The sequence below is a fragment of the Nicotiana tomentosiformis genome, chromosome 6 (assembly GCF_000390325.3).
Source record: "Nicotiana tomentosiformis chromosome 6, ASM39032v3, whole genome shotgun sequence".
NCBI classification, from domain to species: Eukaryota; Viridiplantae; Streptophyta; class Magnoliopsida; order Solanales; family Solanaceae; genus Nicotiana; species Nicotiana tomentosiformis.
Window position 1 is genome coordinate 19777188 of NC_090817.1, and position 25284 is coordinate 19802471.

The 25284-nt window shown below is 35.0% G+C and overlaps 2 protein-coding genes and 1 non-coding gene across 3 annotated transcripts; 1 reads left to right on the plus strand and 2 right to left on the minus strand.

Annotated features, from left to right (window-relative positions):
* Nucleotides 1-391: 391 nt before the first annotated feature.
* LOC104113800 (DNA-directed RNA polymerase II subunit 2-like) lies at nucleotides 392-7796 on the minus strand. The gene is made up of 25 exons (XM_009624090.4): nucleotides 7239-7796; nucleotides 6342-6563; nucleotides 5972-6259; nucleotides 5675-5872; nucleotides 5518-5582; nucleotides 5352-5438; nucleotides 5150-5270; nucleotides 5026-5070; nucleotides 4797-4934; nucleotides 4626-4698; nucleotides 4468-4544; nucleotides 4273-4380; nucleotides 4078-4194; nucleotides 3798-3953; nucleotides 3619-3723; nucleotides 3292-3417; nucleotides 3062-3139; nucleotides 2852-2947; nucleotides 2647-2762; nucleotides 2496-2565; nucleotides 2286-2339; nucleotides 2051-2194; nucleotides 1563-1862; nucleotides 841-1263; nucleotides 392-711 (listed from the first exon to the last, which is right to left on the minus strand). The coding sequence occupies exons 1-25, from the start codon at nucleotides 7533-7535 to the stop codon at nucleotides 598-600; spliced, it is 3618 nt and encodes a 1205-aa protein (XP_009622385.1). The 5' UTR covers nucleotides 7536-7796; the 3' UTR covers nucleotides 392-597.
* A 621-nt stretch (nucleotides 7797-8417) lies between these two features.
* On the plus strand, nucleotides 8418-8488 carry TRNAG-GCC (transfer RNA glycine (anticodon GCC)). Its single transcript has one exon. It is a non-coding gene; the product is annotated as a tRNA-Gly (tRNA).
* Nucleotides 8489-9469: 981 nt separating this feature from the next.
* On the minus strand, nucleotides 9470-15559 carry LOC104096148 (wax ester synthase/diacylglycerol acyltransferase 4-like). Its single transcript, XM_009602476.4, has 5 exons — nucleotides 15257-15559; nucleotides 14106-14684; nucleotides 10955-11311; nucleotides 10097-10234; nucleotides 9470-9895 (listed from the first exon to the last, which is right to left on the minus strand). Exons 1-5 carry the CDS (start codon nucleotides 15470-15472, stop codon nucleotides 9740-9742), a joined length of 1446 nt encoding a protein of 481 aa, XP_009600771.1. The 5' UTR covers nucleotides 15473-15559; the 3' UTR covers nucleotides 9470-9739.
* Between the last annotated feature and the right edge of the window lie 9725 nt (nucleotides 15560-25284).

Here is a 25284-nt window from a genome sequence, read left to right on the forward strand (position 1 = left end):
ATAGTCCGCACACTATTTGCGTTCTTAAGAGCAACAGTGGCCTTTGAAAAGAAAGCAAAAAGTCTAGATGTAATCAAACTTTATTGTCTAAAAAAAGATTTTCTACTTTAATATTTATTAAATTAACAAAGAATGTTGACGATCAAAACTACCGATGGCTCAGTTAGAGTGCAAAGCTACCAAGGTATTTTCTCATAATGTGTTACCCAGTTCAGGCTTTATCGTTCTAGATCATTTATTGGTTGCAATGATTGGGAGATTTGGCGAAGAATGCATCAGAATGGGAAAGAACTTATGCATGTAACTTTGAATGTTTGTTAACGATCAAAATTGACTTGTGCAAGTCCTCAGAATATCTCCCTGCGACATACTTGTACTAGTGGTGAGGTCATTCTTTAAGAGCATTTTGCTAAAGTCTCAGGTTCAACCAATTCACTTCCACTTTGATATAGAAGCACAAGCTATTGGAAACAGTAAGGAAAGAGTTCACTTATATTTGCATTGCAATCTTGAAATTTCTATTATCCAGAAAACTCATTAGGAAGTGCAGTCGACAGACCTAGCGTGCAGCACTAGAGTTTGAAGGGGGAGTTGCTGTCAGGATGCTTTCTTTCCACCGGATGGTTTCAGTTCCTTTGTAAGCATTCTTGGTGCAATTGCCATTGACATGAGCTCTTGAATCAGAAGCTTGCAGGCATAAGGAATATACACCTAGACATTTCAGGCAAGTCCAGGAAGATCAGCAACAAAGTATTAAGGTCCTTAACAAATTGGATACTATATGAGTGCCGTGTGCACAATTTGGAGAGATCAACAAAGGTAGAAAGAGGAGGATTGTACCTGAACATTATCAGTTTTGTTCTTGCAAGACCTGCACTCAAATGACATCTTTTTTAGATTAGCAATTGCAATTAAACCACATTGCTGGCATACATGAACTCTGTAAGCATCGCTTTGATCAAACAGCCTCTCTTTGAGGAAATGTGCAGCCCCATGAGCGATCATACAGTCTCGCTCCATCTCCCCAAATCGTAGGCCTCCATCCCGAGATCTCCCTTCAGCAGGCTGTCTAGTAAGAATCTGCACAGGACCACGACCACGAGAATGGATCTTATCATCCACCATGTGCTTCAGCCTCTGGTAATAAGTTGGCCCCAAGAATATCATTGCAGTCAATATACGGCCTGTATGACCATTATACATTCTCTCAAAACCACGCATCTGATAACCACACCTGTGCAGAGCTTTGCTGATATTATCCACCTGAAAGTATTAAATGGTTAGTTCATTTTCAATCTGCCCAAAAAGTCAAGAAGTTTTTTTGTAATCTGTCTCTGTGAAGGCATTTAATCATATTCAATAATAAGTCCTAATCCCTTATTTTTATTAGATAAACCACTAGTTCATGAACCTCCTGGCACATTCTTTCATCTCAAAATATAGTACTAACTCAAACACATGTTCTCTCTCATTATTATATAAATCTGAAGATGTGTATTGTTTAAATTGCATTTACAATCATACAAAGTCTTTATTTTCCAAAAGAGACTTCCTGAACTTACAGTAACATCAGTGAAAGGGGTAGCATCTCCTTCCTTTCCCATGTGAGCAGCAACCTTCCCCATAATACACTCAACTAGCTGACCAATTGTCATACGAGAAGGAATGGCATGTGGATTCACAATGATATCTGGGGTGATGCCTTCAATGGTCCATGGCATGTCTTCTTGTGTATAAGTCATTCCTATTGTTCCTTTTTGTCCATGCCTGCTGCTGAATTTATCTCCAATTTGTGGAATTCTGACAGATCTCATTCTTATTTTGACAAATCTCAGTCCATCTGCATTTGTTGTCAAAAGAACCTACGTAAAGCAAGGAAACAACTGATTACCAAGATAGTTAACAAATGATTAAAACTGATAAGTAAAGGCAAACAAGAAATGTGGAGAAAACCATCACATTCTTTTTAAAAGAAATTCTCATTCTGCTGATTTTCCCCTTAAAAGGGAAAGGACTAGGAAAACTGAAGCACAATTAATAGTATAGGGACCTGATCCACAATTCCAGTTTCACTATGCCGTAAACTTGTACTATGGTCTTTTCGTGTGTATCTTGCTGGTTGTCCCTGAGCATCATCTTGAGAAATGGGTGTGGTTTTTCCAATTATGACATCATCACCAGAAACTCTTGTTCCCTAGCATCATCAAAAAATTATCAGAGCTTAAAATTTCAAGCACATCTCAATGAAGCCGAATGATAAATTGGTGTTTTCTAGTAATACTAACAGGAGGCGCAAATCCATCATCATCTAATTTATCATAAGAACCATGTCTCATTCCCTGCAAGAATTTACAACCATAATCCAACATTATACAAGTAGAAAGTAGATTTACTCTTATAAAGAGCACAATTATTATTTTTACTATTTCCTTTCTTTATTTGTCCAAATGTCTTTTAGTAAGAGGGGGAAGAGAGTGACCAATAGAAAAACCAACCATGGTATTTTCTCTATCAGGACGGCCAAAATCCTCTTTAACAAGCGTTCCCATCTTTTTCTCTTCATCTCTATTGAGGGAAAATGGAGACAGGAGCTTGATCAGAGAAAGAAACAGCAGATAATATGAAGTAAAAAAGAGACTTACATACCTATACGAACGGAAAAAAAGAGAGCGAAAGAAGCCACGATCAATTGAAGATTGATTCATGATGACAGAATCTTCTTGGTTATAGCCAGAATAGCAGGAAATGGCAACAATGGCGTTCTTTCGCACATCCAACAGGAAAAGATTACAATCACTACAAAGCAAGAAATTTAAGAATGAAGGCAAGCAATAAGCAGGTGCTTAATTACAATGCCTGCAGGAAGCTGCCTGAAATGCAAATGCTCCATAGCACGCGTAGTAACAAGAGGCTTCTGTGGATAATACAGTACATAGGCCAACGTGTCCTGTTTGTAGCATAAGCGAGCAATTATCAAGAATGAGAAAAACTTAAAAATACTTGAAAGTGATGAACTGAAGAATAGAGAAAAGCTTGCAGCATTAGAAAGAAAGTATCTCACCATCCGAAATTGGTAATTGGTGACATAAATCCCCATAGCTTGCTTTCCCATAGCTGATTGGTATGTGTTACGAGGGGACTGTATCATGTCAAAATTATAGACAATATAGCAGAAGATAAGGAAGGGGTTTATGAAAGGAAAAAGGTACTATTTGATAAGGAATTCGGATATTATGGGGAAACAGACTTGAAACATGTGCCAGACAGATACCATAAAACATAAGAATTCACCTGGTTATGGTCAGGAAACGGTATGATTGAAGCGCATACTCCCAATATCAAAGATGGATGGATTTCACAGTGTGTGTAGGTTTCAGAATAAGCCTCTTCTGGGTTCAGCCTTGAATTTGTAAGATCCTAAAAGGTTAACCAGGAAAATCAGTTTAGGGAAATTCTGAGTATAAGACAACTAAATTTACTTCTGATTGACTTAAAAGCACTTGAAACTTAATAATGGATGATTAAGCTTCAAAAGAAGCTGGACAGCAGCAACATTTTTTGGTCATCATTAGGAAGTAATACATTGTAAAGCAACATGTATAGCTCATGACTTCTTACATTTATGGTCATTGCAATCATTGTAGTCTCTTCTTCCTCAGTATCAACATACTCAATAAATCCTTTTGCCACAAGATCATGCCAGCCAGAATCTTCAGATGACTCCTGAGATCAGCACAAGATAGGTCAATGGGACTGAGGAATTATAGAATGATTCAATCTTGCTAAACAGTACATACCCTCATCTGCAATGCGATAATATCCTTCTTCTTTATTATCAACTTCTTTTTCTCCACAATGAATAACGGCCTACTACAGCGTCCATAATCTGTATATAGCCGCAGTTCCTTCAAATTTATATTGCGAACAACTCCAACTTCAGTATTAACATCAACCTAAAAGAGAACAAATGTTAAAATTCTCATAACTCAATATCTAAAGCTTGCAGGAACAATACCTCGATATTATGATGTCAACATACTATATCAGAAAGAGAAAAAGTTAATGTGGTAGCAAAACCTGTCTCCTCAGCTGTCTCAGTGTCCTAACCAACAGATCTGGATTACGGTGAATGCCAACCCAACAACCATTAACAAAAATCTTGGTAGATTGGGGAATAACCGCGGGAGATATTTCCTAAAGTTAAAGAATGTCATAAACTTGTGACAAATTTAGAACTTTGAGATCCATGAGCATCTTCCAGTAATTGCATACCTCAAAATTTTCTGTACTCCACTCCTCTAAAAACTCCAAAATTGGATTTGCTGCTGATCCTACTGTTATGTACACCATTAGTGCAAGGTTCTTTACCAGCCCACATGCCTGACATATCACCAGCAGACATAATTTTGCATCATATTCTCATAATCATTCGACTCAATCAATAAATGAGATCATGTAACATGTTACTTGTCCTTCAGGCGTTTCTGCAGGACACATCATTCCCCAGTGAGAATTGTGGAGTTGCCTAGGTTTTGCCAGTTTACCTGGTTACCAAGTATAAGACACTGATGAAAAAGAAACCACCGAAACAAATGAAGTCAATGCTAAGAGCAAGAGAAAATTACCCTCGCGCCCTATTGGTGAGTTCAATCTACGCAAGTGAGAAAGCGTAGATGCAAATGTCAAACGATTCAAAACCTGTCTAAGCATACCCATACAAAAGTGAACCAATAGAAAAAGATGGAAAAGAAAAAAGTCTATACAAGTGATGTTAACATGATCAGAGAAGAACTCACCTGTGAAACTCCTGCCCTTGTACCAGCTGCATTTGCTTGTCCCCAGTTCCCAGTAGCAAGAGAATATTTAAGCCCACTTGTAATTGTTTTGGCTTTAATTGCAAATTGCAAATTGACATCCTTTCCACTGTCAACACACTGGCTTCGCGACACATTTAGATTGATTACTTATGCAGAAGCTTCATATGTGCAAATAGATATAACACCAGAAGAGAACCAAGATAGAAACCTTTTGAACATAGGATCTCACATCCCTTGTTAGCTTTCGAAATAGCTGCATAAATATCAATATTCATTATAAGTAGGAATTTTTGTCAGCATGTCCAACCAAAAACTTTCAAATGATTGCAGACCATTCTGAATAAGCCACCGAGTAAAGGACCAGCAAGATCTAGTCTTTTATTTCCATAATGATCCCTATCATCTTCAGGTCTCCGTCCTAGTACACAGAGTAAAAGCCGATGGATGATGTAGCTGGTGAAAAAGAAATGTAACTCTCTGTTAGTGATTATTTAACCATATTCATAAACTCAGAATTCAGGTTCATAGGCTCACCCAAAATAGTAGGCCTTCTTAGTTTCACAATACTCTCTAGTACCAACATGTGGAAGCATTTCCCTTTGGAGGATATCTTTGGCATACCTGTAACACAGATGACAAGTACTACTAAGCAATAGAGAAACACCAAAATACCAAAACAGAAGATCGAGAAGTTCCCAACTTAATTCTCCTTTCTCTTGTGAAACCAACAGTAGATCCTCTTTTGCCAATATAGTCAAGTGCAACCTACCAAAGTATATTGGAGGAAATATTTATGTTAGAATAGCTTATATCTTAACAGAAGATGCCATCAGAAGTCCAACAAACTAAAACAATACCTGCTGGTTTTGTATCACAAAAGCCTCTTCCAAGGAAGGGCGGAGTAATTCCATCATTTGCGTGTCAGCAAAATCATAACAGATATGCGCCAATATATCCTTGTCTGCGACAAATCCTAATGCCCTGAAGACAACTATAATTGGAATTTCAGTCCGTATGTATGGAAGAGTGGCATGAATATATTGCCCAGAGGCCCCCTGTCACAAAGCAGAGAAAACTTCCTTAAGACCTAAAGCAAATTGAACTATTGAAAAAAGCACATAACTATTCTTTAAAAGACTTAATTCTGTTACAACCTTAGCACTGGACCTAGAAAGCATCCTAACAAACATGCTGCTAGGCGCCTTGTTTTGGCCCTCAGCTATAGACCGAACTTCTGCTACATATGCATACTTGTTTGGCTGTCTTTTCTTGAATACATAAACGTGATTACTGCTCATTTTCTCCTGTGCAATCAGAACTTTTTCACTCCCATTGACTATGAAATATCCACCTTGATCATAAGGACACTCTCCCAACTCAGTTAAGTCTTTCTCTGATAGGTTATACAAGCTGCAGTAGCTCGATCGAAGCATTATTGGAACCTGAAAATATACTCAGCAGGAAGTTAAGAGACCCGAAATCAAAATACTTATACTATAAGTTGATGAACCCACATTTTATTACCTTTCCAATGAAAACTTTGGTAAATTCCTGATTCTCAGTGACTTCTTCATAGTCATGACCTTTCTTTATTACTTCCTTCTTCACATCAACATATAGAGGGGAGGAGTATGTTAAGTTCCTTAACCTTGCAGCCTTTGGAAACAAAGTATTAGTCTCTCCATCAGACTCTGTCATCATAGGTCTACTCAAGTATATCTGAGTAAACTTGATCTTATAGATTGTCTGCAGAATAAGAACCAAAAACAATTCAATTCATTTTAACATAAAATAGTAATAAGTCATTCAGCTAACATTCAAAAGAATGTTAGCTAAAAGGTGGATATGACTTTCAAATTTTATATCCACTTGGTGCCAAACAAGATTACACACATGCTCAAATTAATTAAGCGTCCTGACAAATAAGGAAAGCAAACAAGCCCCGGACCCCGCGCATAGCGGGAGTTTAGTGCACCGGGATGCCCTTTACAAATAAGGAAAGCAAAGTATTTGTATAGGCAATATCAACTAGTTGAGATTAAGGCTAATCATTATTGGAACACTAACATTAAATCCGGTGCTCGACACAAAGTATTTTACAATTGGTAGATATTGTATGACAGTGCAATGATAGGTGTAAGCTTTCGAAAATCTCTATTCAGTAATGTACTCAAATGTGCCCAAATGGGGATAAAAATTCATATAATCAACCTCAACTAGCTCGACATTAAAGTGCATGTTGTTATCGATGCATATATCCCCAAAAACAATGCAACCTAAATGATAAGTGTCAATATTGACGTTGAATTTCAGTTGTTTATGACTGACTCATGATTCGATTACAGTCCAACAACAAATTCAAAACAGAATTTCTACATAATATTGAAAAAACAGCAAGCAACTCTGGGAACTAAATTAAACCTCAACGAAATCAGGTTGACGACCAGGATTATGCTGAGATTCAGGACGGATCTCAATATCAGCAGTTTCATCAACAATTTCTTGCATTGTATTCTGTATAAACTCGTCGAACGAGTCCAATTGTTGCCTCACTAGACCTTTTTCTTCAAAATATGCACTAATAACTGCCCATGCATCGTCCTGAGTTATTTCCTGCACCTCATCGTCATCAGCTTGTTCTTCTTCTTCTTCTTCATCAATTGCCATTGCTGCTCTATCGTCAACATTTTCTTCTACATATTCACTTTCTTCGTACATCTTCACAGAACTAAACCAAAGACCCTAGTTCACTTCCACTCTTTTCCTCTCTTTTTTTCTGAAGTTCGTAGTATAACAATTATTGTTTCTAATTCTTATTTTTGGTCACGCCTATCTGTTTTATACTTCTGCTTGTCTGTTTAATAGTAGTAATTCTTATGATTTCTCCATTATTCTTTGGCTGGGGTTTTGGAGAAGAAAAAGTTATATTTCCATGTTGATGTGAAGAAGATCAGTAATTATAAGGTCAGCGAAATCGAAGGCGCAGTGACAGAATTTGTTGAGTTAGTTATATTATAGTGGAGTAACTCTTAGCTGAATTGCTGATTGGTCCCTCTTCATTTTCTTGTTTAGTTCTTTTATTTACCTTTTAGTCCTTCTTCACTTTTGAGTATTATATATACAACTGTAGTTGGCTTGAGAAGGATGAAATAAAAAGAAAAAATTAATGAAAGAGCCAAGAGGAAAAAAGTGGTCTGATCTCTTAATACTTAACATATAGTAATATAATTGAGGACTTCAAACATACCTGCTATGTCAACAAACTTTTAGGACTGTGAGTGAATGCAAAGGTCATTCCAGTAACTAATAACCTTTGCTGTAAAAATAAAAACATTTTGGTTAATTTACTGTCGTAATCTGCTACATTTGGGTGCTTGTTAGTTGTTTGTGTGAGTCGATGTCTAGCTCTTGTATGTTATAATATATGGCCATGGTTTCAAGAGAGAAAACAAAATTCATTTTACGTGTTCTGTCAAATAAACCAGATCAAATGCTTAAACAGCATGATTATCACATACAACCCATATAACTAATTGTATGCAGCAGACAGGAATCCATTAGTATGTTTCAGTCATAATGTCGGACTGCATTAGCCAACAAGCACCAGTGGTCTAGTGGTAGAATAGTACCCTGCCACGGTACAGACCCGGGTTCGATTCCCGGCTGGTGCATACCATTTCTTTGCGGGGATAGCTCAGTTGGGAGAGCGTCAGACTGAAGGTCGTGTGTTCGATCCACGCTCACCGCATTTACTTTTTTCGAGTAGTACTATGGTATAATTAATGTATCATATATGGTATAATAATGTTTCAGATGTATTTTTTTTATGTAGTTTATCTGCAATATGAGTGTTTATGTTTTTTCTAAGTTATGTTCAATATTGCAAAAGAAAATGAACAAAAAATTGAGCGAATCCTATGCGACAATTGGTTTGACATTGTGAAAAAATTGAGTGAATGAAAGTTGTCTGTCAGTGGCTAAGAAAAAAAATTGAAGGTCGTGTGTTCGATCCACGCTCACCGCATTTACTTTTTTCGAGTAGTACTATGGTATAATTAATGTATCACATATGGTATAATAATGTTTCAGATGTATTTTTTTTATGTAGTTTATCTGCAATATGAGTGTTTATGTTTTTTCTAAGTTATGTTCAATATTGCAAAAGAAAATGAACAAAAAATTGAGCGAATCCTATGCGACAATTGGTTTGACATTGTGAAAAAATTGAGTGAATGAAAGTTGTCTGTCAGTGGCTAAGAAAAAACAGTGGAAAGATTTGGAGAATTTGAAAGAAATTTTATCTAATCATAATGCATAGATATGTTAAATTTTTTTTTTTTTTAATTGTTATTTTTAAAATAAACCAAAAGTAATATCACTCGTGAATAGTTCTAGATAAGTGATCTACTCCGTAAGTTTGATTTCGGGGGAAAATGGATATTATTTGGAAGAAAAAAAAAACGTATTAAATTTTTTAAGGTCGTACTTCTATGAGATTTTATTTGTGCTCCAAGATTATAGCTGAAAATGTGATATGAATAACTCTAAAAAAAAAAAGGAAGGAAAAACTCTGTATGCATATATCAATCGTTTTTTTTTCGCTACAAAAGAATACAAATAGAAGGAAAAGAAAATTACTCAGTTAACAAATCAATACATGATGCCTGTAAAGCTACACATAGCAATTTAAAATGCTTAAAACATAAATTACGAATCAGATAAGCTCATGATTGTTTCTTCTGAAAAGCAGAAAATGAAGAAAGAGCGTTCGGACTCTTTGGAAATGTCCGGGGTGTGTAAAATCCTCCAAAAATAGTGTATTATTGGAGGATCCGACACCGTATGGCAGCATTTTGGAGAGTGTGCACAATGTAGGAAGAAGAACGACAACGTAACAACAACAACATTCACATTTTTATGGATTAATTTGCTGGTTTAGAAGGGACAGCAGCTTTGAAAATCATATCAAATGCATTCTCAATGCTAGACTTGAACTTGTGAGGATCAACGAGTCCCTTCTCTGTTCCCACTGCCACCCTTAACCTTCCCATGTAGCTCATCATTGTTATTGTTAAACTCTGCAATCAGTCAAATTTCATAAGCGTAAAAATATTTTACACTATCAGGCCGCTTAAAAGGTAATTACACGTAACATAATGACTAGAATTAATAATTTGAACATAAGTCGAGTAATTTACTATAGCGAGTTAAATTGTATTGATAGTATAAAAAAATTATTAAACGACGTAGTGAAATGACAAGGAAATAATGTATTATACCTCAGGAACACCAACAACCATGAAGTAAAAGCCTTTACATGGATGATTTGCCAAAGCCATTTGTTCCATTGGCCCAATCATGTTTGATATTGTCATGCTTGAGTTCTTTAACGTGCTGTGGATGTATTTTGCCGTTACCTTAACACAACACCAACAATCCAAAATGTCAAAAAAAAAAACTCTGTTCCTGTTTGTTCTTTTCCCTACACCTAGCTCCAATTTTTTTGGAAAATAACACTAGAAAAAAGCTTGCACAAAAAAACATGACCTAACGGTCAACGGATAATGAAGTAGGATAAAAACCTAGGGAGATTAGAGTTCAAATATCAGCAGAGGTAAAAGAAAGTTTGGTGATTTCTTCCCCTGACCATTTCATCTAAAATATTTACAGAAAAGGGTCTAAATATGGCCCTCTACTATCAGAAATAGTAATATGTAGCCCATGTTATACTATTCGAAGGTTTCTGAGCTGTATTTCGGGTTCGGTGTTGGATCGGATGGATTTGGATATTAGAGGAAAAATGGTTTACGTGTATAAAATGCTGCCATATGTCTACCAGAATGGGTCCGTTAGATAGAGGAGTAGATAATTTAAATGGGTAACGGCAGACTACCAAGTTGGAGTACAGTAGGGGCAGAGAGAATTTCCGGTGGAGCAGTGAAATGCGTAGAAATCGGAAAGACACCAACAATGAAAGCACTCTGCTGGGAAAAAAACCTTTGAATAATATAACGAGGCTATCTATAACTAAATTCTGATAGAAGGTAGCATATACCTAGTGAAATGCTTGAGGTACACAGTAATTATAAAGAAAAGGTAAGACGAAGAAAAAGTCAATAATTAGAGGGAGAATTCACCTCAGGGCCTCTGTATTTTTGCAGAGTATCGAGCAATTTGCCAGTAAGAATAACAGCAGCAGAGTTTCTTTTTCTCTTGATAACATCTTGTGCTTTAAACACAAAGCTAAGAGGATTAAGTGAGGACTCTTCTTTATCAAGCTTTGGAACAGATACATGTAAAAATGCAAATTGGTTTCCCCATTTGGATTCATTGCTTGGCTGCAACATCTCTTTTACTGATTTATATCCTGCAATATTTCTAGTATTGAGTAGCACCAAAGCTGTTGAATTTGCATTTTTCTGCTCATATTTCATTTCTTCCATGTATAATCTTACTCCCAAGAACAATACTCCACATATAACGTCATTGATAGTCTGTCAACAAAAAAATATTGAAGAATTAATCTAAATAGGCACCCACCCAACGCTTAAATTAAAAATAGGTGGCGGATATATACGCTATGTATAATATGTGTATAATGTAAAAAAAAGATGTATAATCTATGAATACTGACTAAAAAAAATAAACAGTGAATTTTGCAGGCTATTTATATAAAAATCTCATAAATAAATCATATATTTTAAAAAGCAAAAATTCCCAATTTGTAGCGCAAATTGCATAATATCTAGGTTATATTCATTGATAATGTAAATAATACTATTTAATATGGTCAGCCCAATCTACGTGTTGCAAAAGTTTATTTTTCTTATTTCGAAGTTACTAATTATGTGTTAGTATATACTCAAATTTTATCCTTATGCTGAATGTAGAGTCCCTAGAGGATAAGTATATACGCAAATCTGCTGAATGTGGAAAGGTTTTTTCCGATAAACCTCGGCACAAGGAAATTTTTGTGGCTGCTGGGTTTCGAGCCCAAGTCTCTACGGCCACAACGTGGAATTCTCACCCTCTAAACTATAGCCACTTTGTTAAGTAACATATTGTTGTAGATAAACAAAATAATGTTACCTAATGATATAAAATCTCATAACTATCAATGCACATAATTTAAATTCTATCCAAATTTAGATGATCATACTACTCCCTCCGTTCACTTTTATTTGTCAAGTATTCTAAAAATATTTTTTCACTTTTATATTTTTAGCATATCAAGAGAGATAAAAAAATTTTCATGTTATACCAGAGTATTAATTGCTCATTTCAAATTATTTTCTCAAATCTATTAAAAATATGCATCAATTAATATGAGTATCATGATAAATTATGCACTTTATTTATTATTTCTTAAAGGGTGTGTATAGTCCATAGTGGACAAGTAAAAGTGAACGGAGAGAGCAGTATAAAATCGCATTGTGTTGACATTAAAGATGAGCAACAACTAAAGAAAGAATTGAGTTAATGTCAGTCATGGAAGTTGTTATGGAATTATCTATATACCATTAATATCTCCATTTTCAGGTCACCCTACGCAACTTAAATGCCATATTTCCATTCAATTAAAAATTGCTTTTGCGAGGAAAGCTTCAATCAAGCATGCTAGCAGATCGTGTGAAGTTAATTCTCTTAGGCAAGAATTGCTCGGCAAAGAATGATAGAGTTACTAGGTACATGTAGGGGTGTACAAACCGAATCGAAAAATCGCACCAAATCGAAAAGTCAAATCAAACCGATTAAAAAATTCGACTAGGTTTAATATTGAGTAAAAAAAACCCGAACTAAACCGACATATAAATATATAATTTATATATATATTTTAAAGATTTTATATAGAATTTTCTTTAAAAAATGTCTAGAAACATTTGAGATTCTCTTACGGGATATAGTATTAAATAGAATATGAAGTGCTCCATATTTATTAACCTTAAATAATTGGTTGTATGATCATTTTCTTATCAAGTGTTACTGAAATGCGTCAATCTCTTTGTTCTTCCATATTAATATGTCAAGATCTATTAAATTTTTATATCTTTTTCGAATTTGAAGTGGTTATTATTATGTAGGTATTATCTTAATTTTTATGTTTATTTACTAAATTCGGTTAACTTTGAAAGTGTACATCAACAAAAATTATTGTCAGACGACTACAAAATTAACTATCATGTGTTATTAAGAAAATTCTCCCATAAGAATATTTTAATATATAAAAACTTATTTTACTAAACATATATTTACTTATAAAAAATTTAACAAAGTAAGATTGAAATAATATTTAAGTAACAAAAAACTCGAAAACCGGACAAAACCGAACCAATCCAAACCGATATAGTTGGTTTGGTTCGATTTTGATAAAAAATGAACCAACTCGGTCCATGTACACCCCTAGGTACATGTACTGATGGTTAGTGGCGGAGCCAGGATTTTTATTAAGGAGAATCAAAATATAAAGAAAAAAACTCACCAAAAAATCAAGGGGTGTCATTATATAATATATATATATATATATATACATATTTTAAAAAATATTATCGAGTTATACAATGTAATTTTTGAACGGGGTAAGGGATGTCCCATAAGCTATCATTCGTGATAGAGTTACTAGGTCCCATAAGCTCATATTTTGGTGGGCAAAAACTAATAGGGCAATACTATCACTAGTTTCCATCATCCAGCTATCCCTCTTTTATGAATTGTGCACTTGGAGCATTAAAAGTTACCTTTCAATTGCAACTACCCTTTTTAACTAATTAAGAAGACTATCAATATACATAGAAGTAAATTCCACTTGTATTTTACAAGTAATTGCTCTTTGCAGTATATTATTTTAGTTCTATTACTTAACATTTATTTTCCTAGGCAAACTTGGTGCTATCACAACTTCAGTAGGTTTTCTTAGACTCCTTTAGTTAGAAAAATTGGGATCATTGACCAGCAAATTAATTAGGAAAACCCCAAAATGTAAAAAAGAGAGCACTTATTGCAATGCCTTATAAAAAGGATTTTATATATATATATCGAAAAAATTTCTTTATATTGTCATCTAATTCTAACCTATTATAACATATCAATTACTCAGTGCAAAGTTATATTCTTTACTAAGGCAGAACACGCCGTTTCACAACCTAATTCGTCGGTGTCTTTATCAATCTTGATCAACTCATTTTTCAGAAACAAAAAGATTTTTCTGAATCAAATAATCAAGAATGCACCCAAGTAGCATATCAATCATAAATTTAAGAAAGATACATTAAATAAAAGAAAATAACTTACCACTTTAAGATTAGTCTTAATTTGTTTGAGATGATCAAGAGAGAAATCCATTGTACTAATATCAATAGGTCGAAATTCCACACCTTCATCCCCAGACCTAACTGGAGTCCTCTCATCTTCAAGTGAAGTGCTCTTCAATAAACTCCAACCAAAATCCAAGAAAGTATTAACAACCCCAGATACCATTTGAGCCACATTAGTACAAAACCTCTTCTTATAATCATTTCCAGAATTGGGATTACTGTTAAATGCTGGAAATGTTAAGGGAAGTGAAGGATTATCAGCTCTTTGTAAGCAAGAAAGAAGTGCTCCCATTAAAGAAAATCCATCTCCAAGTGAATGATGAAGTTTAAATACTAAATTTCCAGCTGATTTGCTTGTTGGGTATTTGAATAAATGAATTTCCCAAAGTGGTCTGGTTTGTGGAAGTTGTCCCATTGCAATCTTGGTTAAGTATTCGTTGAAGCAATTGTCATAGAATTCTTTTGATTTTCCTTCTGGGAAAATTGGCACATTTATGTGATCTTTGTATTTCACTTCCACTTTCTTCCACTGTTTAACCCCATTTTTGTCTCTCACCTACTCCAATAAAAGGGAAAACAAATTAAGGCAAAAATTAAAGAAAGAGGAGAAAAAAAAAAGAGCAATAAAGGAGAATGCATTTCATCGCTCATACAAATATAGTAGAGATTTCTTACTTATCTTTCTTAAAAAAATTTGGTAATTAGTTTTCTTTAATTTAGCACTAAAAGAGAAAATCTTGAAGATGTGGTACTAATTAAAAGTTTAGCTAGCTAAATGATTATGCTTATAAACGTACTGATTATGATTAATTAAGGTATATATATTGCAGGTACTAACCAACATAAGAACTCCAAAGAAAAGGTCACAAAAAGTCAAAAACCTATAATTTAAAAAATAAAAACTTATTCAACACAAAATTGCATCATTATAGTAAGTAATATTTCCTAGACATTCAAGAAGAGAAGAATAAAGAAAACACACAACACGAGCTTAAAAAAACTGGATTTTAGTCCTAACTCAACCCCTAGCTCATAAGATGAAGATTGCCTCTTATAAGAGGATTAACTATTTCATTATCGCGTCTAATATAAGACATTCTAACACAGAGCGGGGGCAAAAAAACATACCATAATAGAAGAGAAGCGAGGATTAATGGGGAGGAAAACATCCTTAAGCAATTTCATGGTACAAGAATCATCTATAGGAATTTCAGATTCCAAAACAGAAATGACTGAAATCGACAATGCGGAGCTAGTGAAGTACTGCCCCGTTGGGCTAACAGGGAACGACGTTTCTTCTTCTTCTTCTTTCTCTGTCATTCGTTTTACGTTTACTTTCATCATTTTTGGTCTCGAATATCCAAAAGCTTCAATTTCTAATTGTTTTCACAATGTAGGTTCTGCTCTTGAGCCTTTACCGTATATAAATATTGGTAAATTAAACATAACCAGGTCGGTGAATAAATTATAGTATAACTATATCTTGTATTTATTGCATGAAATATGGACAACTGGATTTATGGTTATGATAAATGTTTCTAGGTTGGAGAAAGATATTGTATATATGGATTATGGACAATTAATCGTCATCTTTGACTTCTTGTTAACAAACTTTAGCCGCTGAGGGGTCTTTAAATGGTAAAAATTGAAGAGAACCCTATTTGGTCGCCCCCATTTAATTTATATATATATATTTTTTAAAGTTTTAACTTATACTCACTTTTTAAACAACTTCACACATCTTTCTCCTCCTTTGTTTTATTCTTCTTCTTCTCCTATTCCTCCTTCTCCTCCTCCTCTTCCTTCTTCTTCTTCTTCGGGTGACAATGATTTTATATGATGATTGTGAACATATTTTAATGTAGTTTATGATATTTTACAATGGTAAGCTGTTATGACGCTTTATAATTTTACTATTGCTTAGGGTTTCTTCTTCTTCTTCTTCTTCTTCTTCTTCTTCTTTTTCTTAATTGCAAAACGGGTTCATTAGATTTATTGTTGTTTTGATAAATTGATTATTGGGGTTTATCCCTGATGATATTTGGAGGTTATTTTTCAAATTTGAGCTCATTTGGAGTAGATTTAGGTATTAAATCGTATATTGGATTGTTATAATTCGAAGAACAAATTTTTGTTTCTGGGCAATTTGCACTTCAGGCCTATGTGGCCTTAAGTGTAGCAAAACATTTGTTGCAGGTGCATCTGAAGTGCAATTTTTCACTTCATACTTATTGGCCTTAAGTGTAGCAAAACGTTTGTTTCACTTCAGACCTTTTACCCTTAAGTGCATCTGAAGCGCAATTTTTCATTTCAGACTTATTGGCCTTAAGTGCATGAAACCATTGGTTAAACTTCAGACCTATTTGGCCTTAAGTGCATATGAAGTACAAATTTTCACTTCAGACTTATTGACCTTAAGTGAATGAAAACGTTTGTTGCACTTCAGACTTTTTGGCCTTAAGTGCATCTGAAGTGCAATTTTTCACTTCAGATTTATTGGCCTTAAGTGCATCTGAAGTGCAATTTTTCACTTCAGACTTATTAGCCTTAAGTGCATGAAATTATTGATTGCATTTCAGACCTATTCTTAAGTGCATTTGAAGTAAAAATTATTGATTGCACTGAAGTTGATCGTAAAGTAGGTACGCTTGCAAACATTTTTGCATATTGGGTATATGTTCAATTATGACCCCAAAAATGGATATAGATGAAAAAAAAAAAACCTTAAATGAATTGGTCATTAATAAAGGAAATAGTATGTACTACGTAACTAATACTGCTAACTGCACATAATTTAATTCACCTACCAACTTAATTTAATGTCTTTAATTAAGAGACATGTTTGAGGATGTCAACGTGAAAAAAGGATTAACTGTTTCTTTTGTCCTTTATAGTTTATTAGAGGAACTACTCACAAAAGTAGTTAACATTAAAAACATTGTCTATAACTTATTATACAGTACTAAAACTAAGAAAGGTATTCAATCTTTCTCTTTTTGTTGGTCGGTTCGATAGAATTGTTTAGAATCCTCTCCTAACTTTTTCTTTCTATAGATATGGACTATAAAACGTATGCTGAAATCTCTTTGCCTTCGACGGAGTACATGTTTTTGAAGTTTCAATCTATAACTTCTATACGAGTAATTAGGGTAGTTTGGTACGCGAACTAAATTATCCCAGGATTATAGTTTTGGAATTATAATTCCTAGACTCAAGGGCGTATCTAGGGGAGGGGGGTTCTATGGGGCACGTGAACCCATGCTCCCCGCCCTAAATCATGTATAGTAATATTATATTTTTTCAAAAAATATATAAATATATGTATGTGCATCCATGCTCAAAGTATTACATAATGTGATAGTTATTGAGTGTACCTCTCTAGGTGAGGTTGTGAGTTTAAATCTTATGTCAATCTTGTTGTTTTTTCCTTTTTATTCTAGAAGTAGACGTCCAGGGAGATGGGCGTGTCTGGTGTTATTTTTTGCGTATTAATTAAGTATTTTTTTTATTTCTTTTTTGTTTGGTTAATTCTTTCAAAATTTTCACACATTGAAATTCCTATTCTTCTTTTGTTGCTATAAAATCTTATATGAGGAAAATAGATATAGATGTAAGAAAATTACTATTTAATAAAACAAAAATTTGAACCTATAGTTCCAAAAGTGCAATGGGTACACAATCGCAAGAACTAAAGGTTGAACCCGTAAAATTTATATTCTTGATCCACCTCTTCTTAATAGTGCACACATCCTACCAAAATCCTGGATCCGCCTCTACGTAGACTAATTTATCCCACCTTCTAGATGAGATAAAATAATACCAAATTTTATGGGATAAGATGGGATATCCAGGATTAAGTCTACTCCTGAGACTAAGTTGGATAAATTTATATCACTAACCAAACATAGTATAAATTTAGTAACGACTCCTTAAAGTTATGTGAGAGTCATGGATTTAACAGAGAGATAGCCAGATAGGGTTACCATTTTTCGGTGTAAGAATCTTATTTTTCAAAACTAATGCTCGATTAATTGCTTCTGGGGTAGGAAAATCACATATCAACATGATACTACAATAAATATGCCAACAGCAATGGTAGTTGATAGGCTACACCTATCTTCTCAATTAAAGCTGTTGGTTGTTTCGTCATGTGTATTCTTGGTCTTTCCAGCCGTTGGTTATTAGATATGATCATTATAACTAGTTTTATTTTGGCGAGTGAAATAGGAAAAAAAAAATGATACCGATAATGGATTGATATGCTATGGCATTGATTTGCTACCCATATTTTGGTGAATCAGACTTGCTACAGTTGGCGTAAGGAAGATAAGACTGGGGATGGGGGAATCGAAGGGAGAATTACCTATCAAATGAAATGGGAAGAAATATTGCATGACAGAAAATACTTATTTACAATCAGTATTTTTATAGTATCAAATAATAAGAGTTAAAAATTAAAGTGAATGTTGGGCTAAAATACTTCAAACACACTTTTAATATGGTGTGATATTATCCGTTGTGGGTCAAGTCCGTACGGTTTTTCCAAAAGGCCTCACACCATTAAGTGTATCGAATTCTTTATAAGTAGAATATTTTTATTTTCTATTTTTTATGTGGGATTTGTTCATACACACTCAACAATCTCATCCTTAAACTAAGTTTCGCATGGACCATCACTATGCATGAGCTAATTTGGAGATTAATTATATGACACCCACAAGATCTTGATTATTTACGGTCATCGAAGCCCAAAGGTTGTGTGCGTATCTTCAAAGCTGCGGGTAAAGGTCGTAAACCCCCCAGACGGCACTAAGCCGGCCCCCCACACCACACTCCCTGATCTCCATAATCCCGCCAAACTATCTGCCCTGATAATAATTTTTTTGGCTAAAATGCTCTGAAGATGTTCTTAACATGGTGTGATATTGTTCATTTTGGGTCAAGCCCGTACGACTTTTTCCAAAAGGCTCCACACCATTAAGGGGTCGTTTAGTAGGGTGTATAAGAATAGTGATGAATAAGGTGTAGTAGTAATACAACGATTAGTAATGCAAGCATTAGTTATGCAGAGATTATTTCTTATCCACTGGTGTAGTGTATTAAAAATAAAAATACATTGCATAATTTTTAAGAAAATTAGTTGCTTACAAAAATGCCTTCCATATTCTTTAGTTTTAAGGGACTTTATAGATAATTTTGTATTTAATCATGCTAATGCATGCATTAATAATCTTGGTTTTGCTAATACTATGGTTTGTTATGCATTACTTATACATAGGATAATACTAAATAAATTGTATAACTAATACTTGCAATTGTAATACATAGGTTGAAAAAGTGTATCAAACAAGGGATTAGTAATATTAAAAACTAAAGCATGCATTAATATTTTCTCTAATGCATTCTACCAAATGACCCCTAAGAGTATCCAATTTCTTATAAGTAGAATCCCTTTTCTTTCTACTTGTGAGGTGGATCAGACTTTGTTTACACATAGCCAACGATGAAGATATAAATAAAGTTTACTGGCAAGAGGGACTCATTTATCACCCTGCCCAAGTTATCATAAGTATTCAAGAGAGAGTTTAGGACCGAAAAAAGATCAAGTTCCACACATATGAGATTACACGCATAAGGTATGGAATGATCAGTTTCTTAAATTGAGGATTCGATCCTATAATTGTTTTATGTGTTCAAAAGGTGCGGAGTGTAACTGATGAATTTATCAGAACATAATTGTGTTGACTCAGACCTTCTGTATGTGTTAAAAAGTTCAGTAAATAAGTATGAATAACTGATTACAAACTCAAATAATCAAATAGGTCGTGGTAAAATTCCGAAGTGGAATCCATAATTAAGTTCAAATCCTAAAGTTTTATATTTGTAATATATATATATATATATATATATATATATATATATATATATTGTATTTATTGATTTGAGATGAACGGCTGAGATAAAATTAAAATAAAATTCAACCCGTGACAACGATTCCTTTCACAGCAGACAGGAATTCATGCCTTTGTCTTTCTCTAAAGTGTCCAAATTCTTATTATTTCTCCTTGCCAGTTTCTCTCAGCCGATCACCCACGTCCAGAGGCAACCACTTCTTTTTTGTTTATTTGCTTTATCTCACATCACCGACAAAGTAAAGATAAACAAGGTGTTGCACAATGAGTTGTCATTTTCATTTTAAAGCATTTAGTTTTAATTTAACCACAAAAAAAGAAGTATAGTCAAGGCCTCAACTATATATAAAGAACAAACAACGGTGAGAATTACTCTACAACCATATTTTTGGTCTCCGAGTTAATATTCGGTTTCATTAATCTTCATGCTTTACTGGATGTTCCTCGTGTGGTAAAGTCGCTATAAAGCACATTATTCCAGAAAGCACATTTACGGCCTCTTCAATAATACTAAGTCCGTATGCGTGAAATACCTATGTATTGGTGAATCATTTAGTTGAAGGGGAGTATGGTAAAGTTATTTTCGTGTGACCTATAAGTTATAGGTTCGGGTCGTAGAATCAACCACTTGCTTGTAGTAAAGTAGGCTGCCCAGCGCAACCCTTCCCTAGACCCTACTAAACACGAGATATTTCGTGCACCGGGCTGCTCTGTTGATGAATCATTTAGTTATATACGTGATTCAAGTCCGATAGTAACACATACAACTTCCTCATCTGCTCATCAGCGGCATATACAAAAATAATTGTAAGCAATATCAACATTTAAAAAATAAACAAATCACTATAATGATAAGCATTGTTATTTTTTATATTTATCCCAAATATTTTTATTTTACTTATTATTTATACTAACATATTTAGTAAAACTTTTTGGTAAAATGTTATGACCGTGAAGTTATTAACTAAATAAGTTTAGCTAGCGAAGTTCGATCTTGAATCAGCAGGGGAGGTTTAACTAATCACATAATCGAGGGCTCAGATAATTAGTTACTTATTGAAGCTCAAGGGACCAGATTCTGTCAGTCGGTGAGGAGTTTGTTATTTAACTAACAAACACTGCAAAGAGGAGCAACGTATACACGGTATTTTCTTTCTCTCATTTCCTCCCAAATTCTCTTCTTCCTGATTCCCTTCTCTCTTCTGCAGGTCTAGAAATCAGTCATGGAGATTTATTGTTTCATTTAGTTTTCCGATTCTCTTTTCCTTAGCTCGTAGTTAAGTTCTGCTTTTATTTCAATATAATAGAAAATTGTCCCAATTCCTTTTCACATTTGTTCATTTCGAGATTAATTTGGTTAGACTATGACATTTGGTATCAGAGCCTGATCCTATACCTTTTGGCCCGATAATGGCGGAAGGCACTCGAATGAAGTTGATGGATGAAAAACTTTCAAAACACAATGAAGTATTGGAAGAACTTACAGCCACCTGTAGGGAACTGAACGAGATGCAGATGGCTATACGAGGAGCTCTAGGGCAAATCATGGACCGATTGACTGCACTTGAAAGAGCACTTGCAGGAGTAGCTGACAATACAAATCCTCAAAGTGACGGACTATTACCAGGCCTGTGAGAGCAGTGTACGAGGCTAATCTTAATAGCGAGGGCTTGTTACCTAGGCCTGCTAGAGTAGCAGAAAATGTCAATCCACTTGGCGATGGCCTTCTACCAGTACCTGGCTATGACACTAGGGCTAACAGTTTTCCAGGGTGGCCAATACCTCCTCCCAAATGGGAACTTCCATGTTTCGAAGGTTCTGAACCTAAGGTATGGCTCAGAAAATGCGAGAGGTATTTTAAATTGTATAGGACTGCTGAAAATATAAAGGTAGATGATGTTTCTTTATACCTGAATGGTGTAGCTGAAACTAGGTATAACTCACTCGTTTTGAATAGGGGATTGATAAATTGGATGGAATTTAAAGATGAACTGTGTATTAGATTTGGTGAAACCTTAATGAAGGACATAGTAGAAGAATTCAACAAGTTAATTCAAACTGGATATGTAGGTTAATTCTTGGCGAAATTCGAAGACCTTAAGGCACAAATGATAATGGGGAACCCTGCATTAAATGAGTCTCACTTCCTATCCAGCTTTATGGGGGCCCTTAAGGAAGAAATCAAATACACTGTGAAGCTGTTCAAACCTTTTACCTTGAGTATTTACGGTACGATTATCGAAGCTCAAAGGTTGTGTGCGCATATTCAAAGCTAAGGGTAAAGGTCGTAAACCCCCCCAGACTGTACTAAGTCGGGTCCCCCACACCACACTCCCTGATCTCCATAATCCCGCCAAACTATTGGCTCACGTTAGACGGCACTAAGTCGGGTCAAGTCCGTACGGTTTTTCCAAAAGGCCTCACACCATTAAGAGTATTGAATTCCTTATAAGTAGAATATTTTTCCTTTCTATTTTTCATGTGGGATTTGTTCACACACACTCAACAATCTCGTCCTGAACTAAGTTTCGCATGGCCCATCACTATGCATGAGCTAATTTGGAGATTAATTATATGACACCCACAAGATCTTGATTATTTACGGTCATCGAAATCCAAAGGTTGTGTGCGCATCTTCAAAGTTGCGGGTAAAGGCCGTAAACCCCCCAGACGGCACTAAGCCGCCCCCCACACCACACTCCCTGATCTCCATAATCCCGCCAAACTATCTACTCTGATAATATTTTTTTTGGCTAAAATTGCATGAAGATATTCTAAATATGGTGTGATATTGTCCATTTTGGGTCAAGCCCCCACGACATTTCCCAAAAGGTTCCACGCCATTAAGGGGTCGTTTAGGAGGGTGTATAAAAATAGTGTTGAATAAGGTGTATTAGTAATGCAACGATTAGTAATGCAAGCATTAGTTATGCAGAGATTATTTCTTATCCACTGGTGTGGTATATTAAAAATATAAATGCATTACATAATTTTTAAGAAAATTAGTTGCTTACAAAAATGCCCTCCATATTCTTTAGTTTTAAGGGACTTTAAAGACATTTTTGTATTTAATCATGCTAATGCATGCAATAATTGTCACGACCCAAAATCCACTAAAGGCCGTGATGGCGCCTAACACCGCCGCCAGGCAAGCTAACAGTGATTGATCAACTTAATCACTCATTTTAGTATTGTGAAATCATAATTTTCATTAATAAAATAGTATGAAATGGAATTTACAGGGTAAATGAAAATATTTACACAACTACAATAATGAACAACCCGTAGGAACCCCCAAGACCCGGTGTCACAAGTGCATGAGCATTTTCTAAAAAATACAATAATAATACAATATTTGTCCCGAATGAAATAAGACAGAATAAAATAAATGGTACAATGGAGACTTGGCGGAATGCGATGCGTAGCCTAGTATGCAACTCACATAAAGTCTCCTCAATAGCCTATGCGCCAAGGTGATTATCAAATGAACCTGTTAGATCCTACACATTTAGTGCAAAAGTACAGCATGAGTACGTAAATCAACGCGTACCCAGTAAGTATCTAGCCTAATCCCGGAGAAGTAGTGATGAGGGGTCAATATCGACACTTACTAGAGGTCCAATAAAACAATGTAATAAAACATGATCAGATATGAAGCATACAACAATGATGGAGTAAATCTTTAAGTTACATAATCTTCCAATTTCTTCTTTTAAAGCATGAATTTTTAAATCTTTTATGCTACCTTAACAACTCATAAAATGTCAACTGTCATTATCAAATACATAAGGAATCCATATAAAATGCCGGACATCAGTGGAAAGATTAGCTCGTGAATATTTGTCTACTAGTGATATAACGCACGATTCTGTCGAGGTCGTTCGGCCCGATGTGGAATAATATGTACACTGACGAGGGTCGTACGGCATGAACCATAGATGCATCTATATACTGTCGAGGCATTCGGCCCGCTCTACAAGAAAATGAAGGAAGTTACAGAATTACGAGACACGTCTTTACAATACAACACATGAGCATAAAATGAATATAATCTTTATCATTTCTCAAATAACTCGCCCACAACTCAAAGTGTTAAGGCTTGGCCTAATGTACATATCTTTATTTCTAAATCAATTTCAATTATAACTGTAATTAATTAAGCCAGTAGAATGAGTTCAAATAATTCAAATATTACATAATAAGATCCTAAGTCTACCCGGACATAAATATACTGTAGCCACGTAGGGACTCTCGTCATCTCGTGTGTACGTAGCACCCACAACTAGTTGCACATAACCATAAATATCACATAGGGGTAGTTTCTCCCTCACAAGGTTAGACAGGAGACTTACCTCGCTCTGAAGTTCCATAACCGGCTCCAAAGACTCTCTAACACCTCAAACCAAAGCCCGTCGATCCAAAACTATTCAAACAATGTGCAAACAAATCAAAATATACTCCAATACCCATAATTAATCAATTTAATCAATTCTCAACTCCGCTTGAAAAGTCGATAAAGTCAACCCTCGGGCCTACGTGCCCGGATTCCGAAATTCTTTTGAAGATAATTATGGGACCCCATCCAAATATACCAACACATCCCAAAATACAATACGAACTTAGTCGAAGTCGTAAACTACGTCAAACAACATCAAAATCATGAATCGCGTCTCGAATCAAACTTATTAATTTTTAAATTTCCAAATTATATATCTTGTGCCGAAATATATCAAATCAATCCGGAATGACTTTAACTTTTGCACACGAGTCATAAATGACATAACGAGTCCATTCCAAGGCTCGAAACCCCAAACAGGCATCGATAACATCAAAATCCACTTCAAACCAAACTTATAAAATTCTTAAACCTTTAAAATACCAACCTTCCATAATAAGTGCTGAAATTCTCTCGGGTGATCCGATACTCAATCCGAACATATGCCCAAGTCCGAAATCATCAAACGAACCTATTGAAACCTTCAAATCCCAATTCCGAGGTCGTCTACTCAAAAGTCAAACCTTAGCCAATTCTCCTAACTTAAAGCTTCCGAAATTAGAAATTTTATTCCGAACCAACTTCGAACTTCCCGAAGTTTAATTCCCACCACACGTACATGTCATAATAACTGGAATAGAGCTACTCAAAGCCTTAAACCGCCGAACGACGCGCTAGAACTCAAAACAACCAGTCAAGTTGTTACATTCTCCCCCACTTAAACATACGTTCGTCCTCGAACGTGCTAA

What these genes read in the sequence shown, in the direction of transcription:
- LOC104096148 (XM_009602476.4), bottom strand. Translation starts at nt 15,472, where the DNA reads ATGATGAAAGTAAACGTAAAACGAATGACAGAGAAAGAAGAAGAAGAA. An exon ending in CTCGCTTCTCTTCTATTATG is followed by an intron (nt 14,685 to 15,256) that starts GTATGTTTTTTT and finishes TTATTGGAGTAG; the next exon opens with GTGAGAGACAAAAATGGGGT. An exon ending in TGGTTGTTGGTGTTCCTGAG is followed by an intron (nt 9,896 to 10,096) that starts GTATAATACATT and finishes GACTGATTGCAG; the next exon opens with AGTTTAACAATAACAATGAT.
- LOC104113800 (XM_009624090.4), bottom strand. Translation starts at nt 7,535, where the DNA reads ATGTACGAAGAAAGTGAATATGTAGAAGAAAATGTTGACGATAGAGCA. An exon ending in CCAAAGTTTTCATTGGAAAG is followed by an intron (nt 6,260 to 6,341) that starts GTAATAAAATGT and finishes GTATATTTTCAG; the next exon opens with GTTCCAATAATGCTTCGATC. An exon ending in CAGAAACGCCTGAAGGACAA is followed by an intron (nt 4,381 to 4,467) that starts GTAACATGTTAC and finishes GTGATATGTCAG; the next exon opens with GCATGTGGGCTGGTAAAGAA.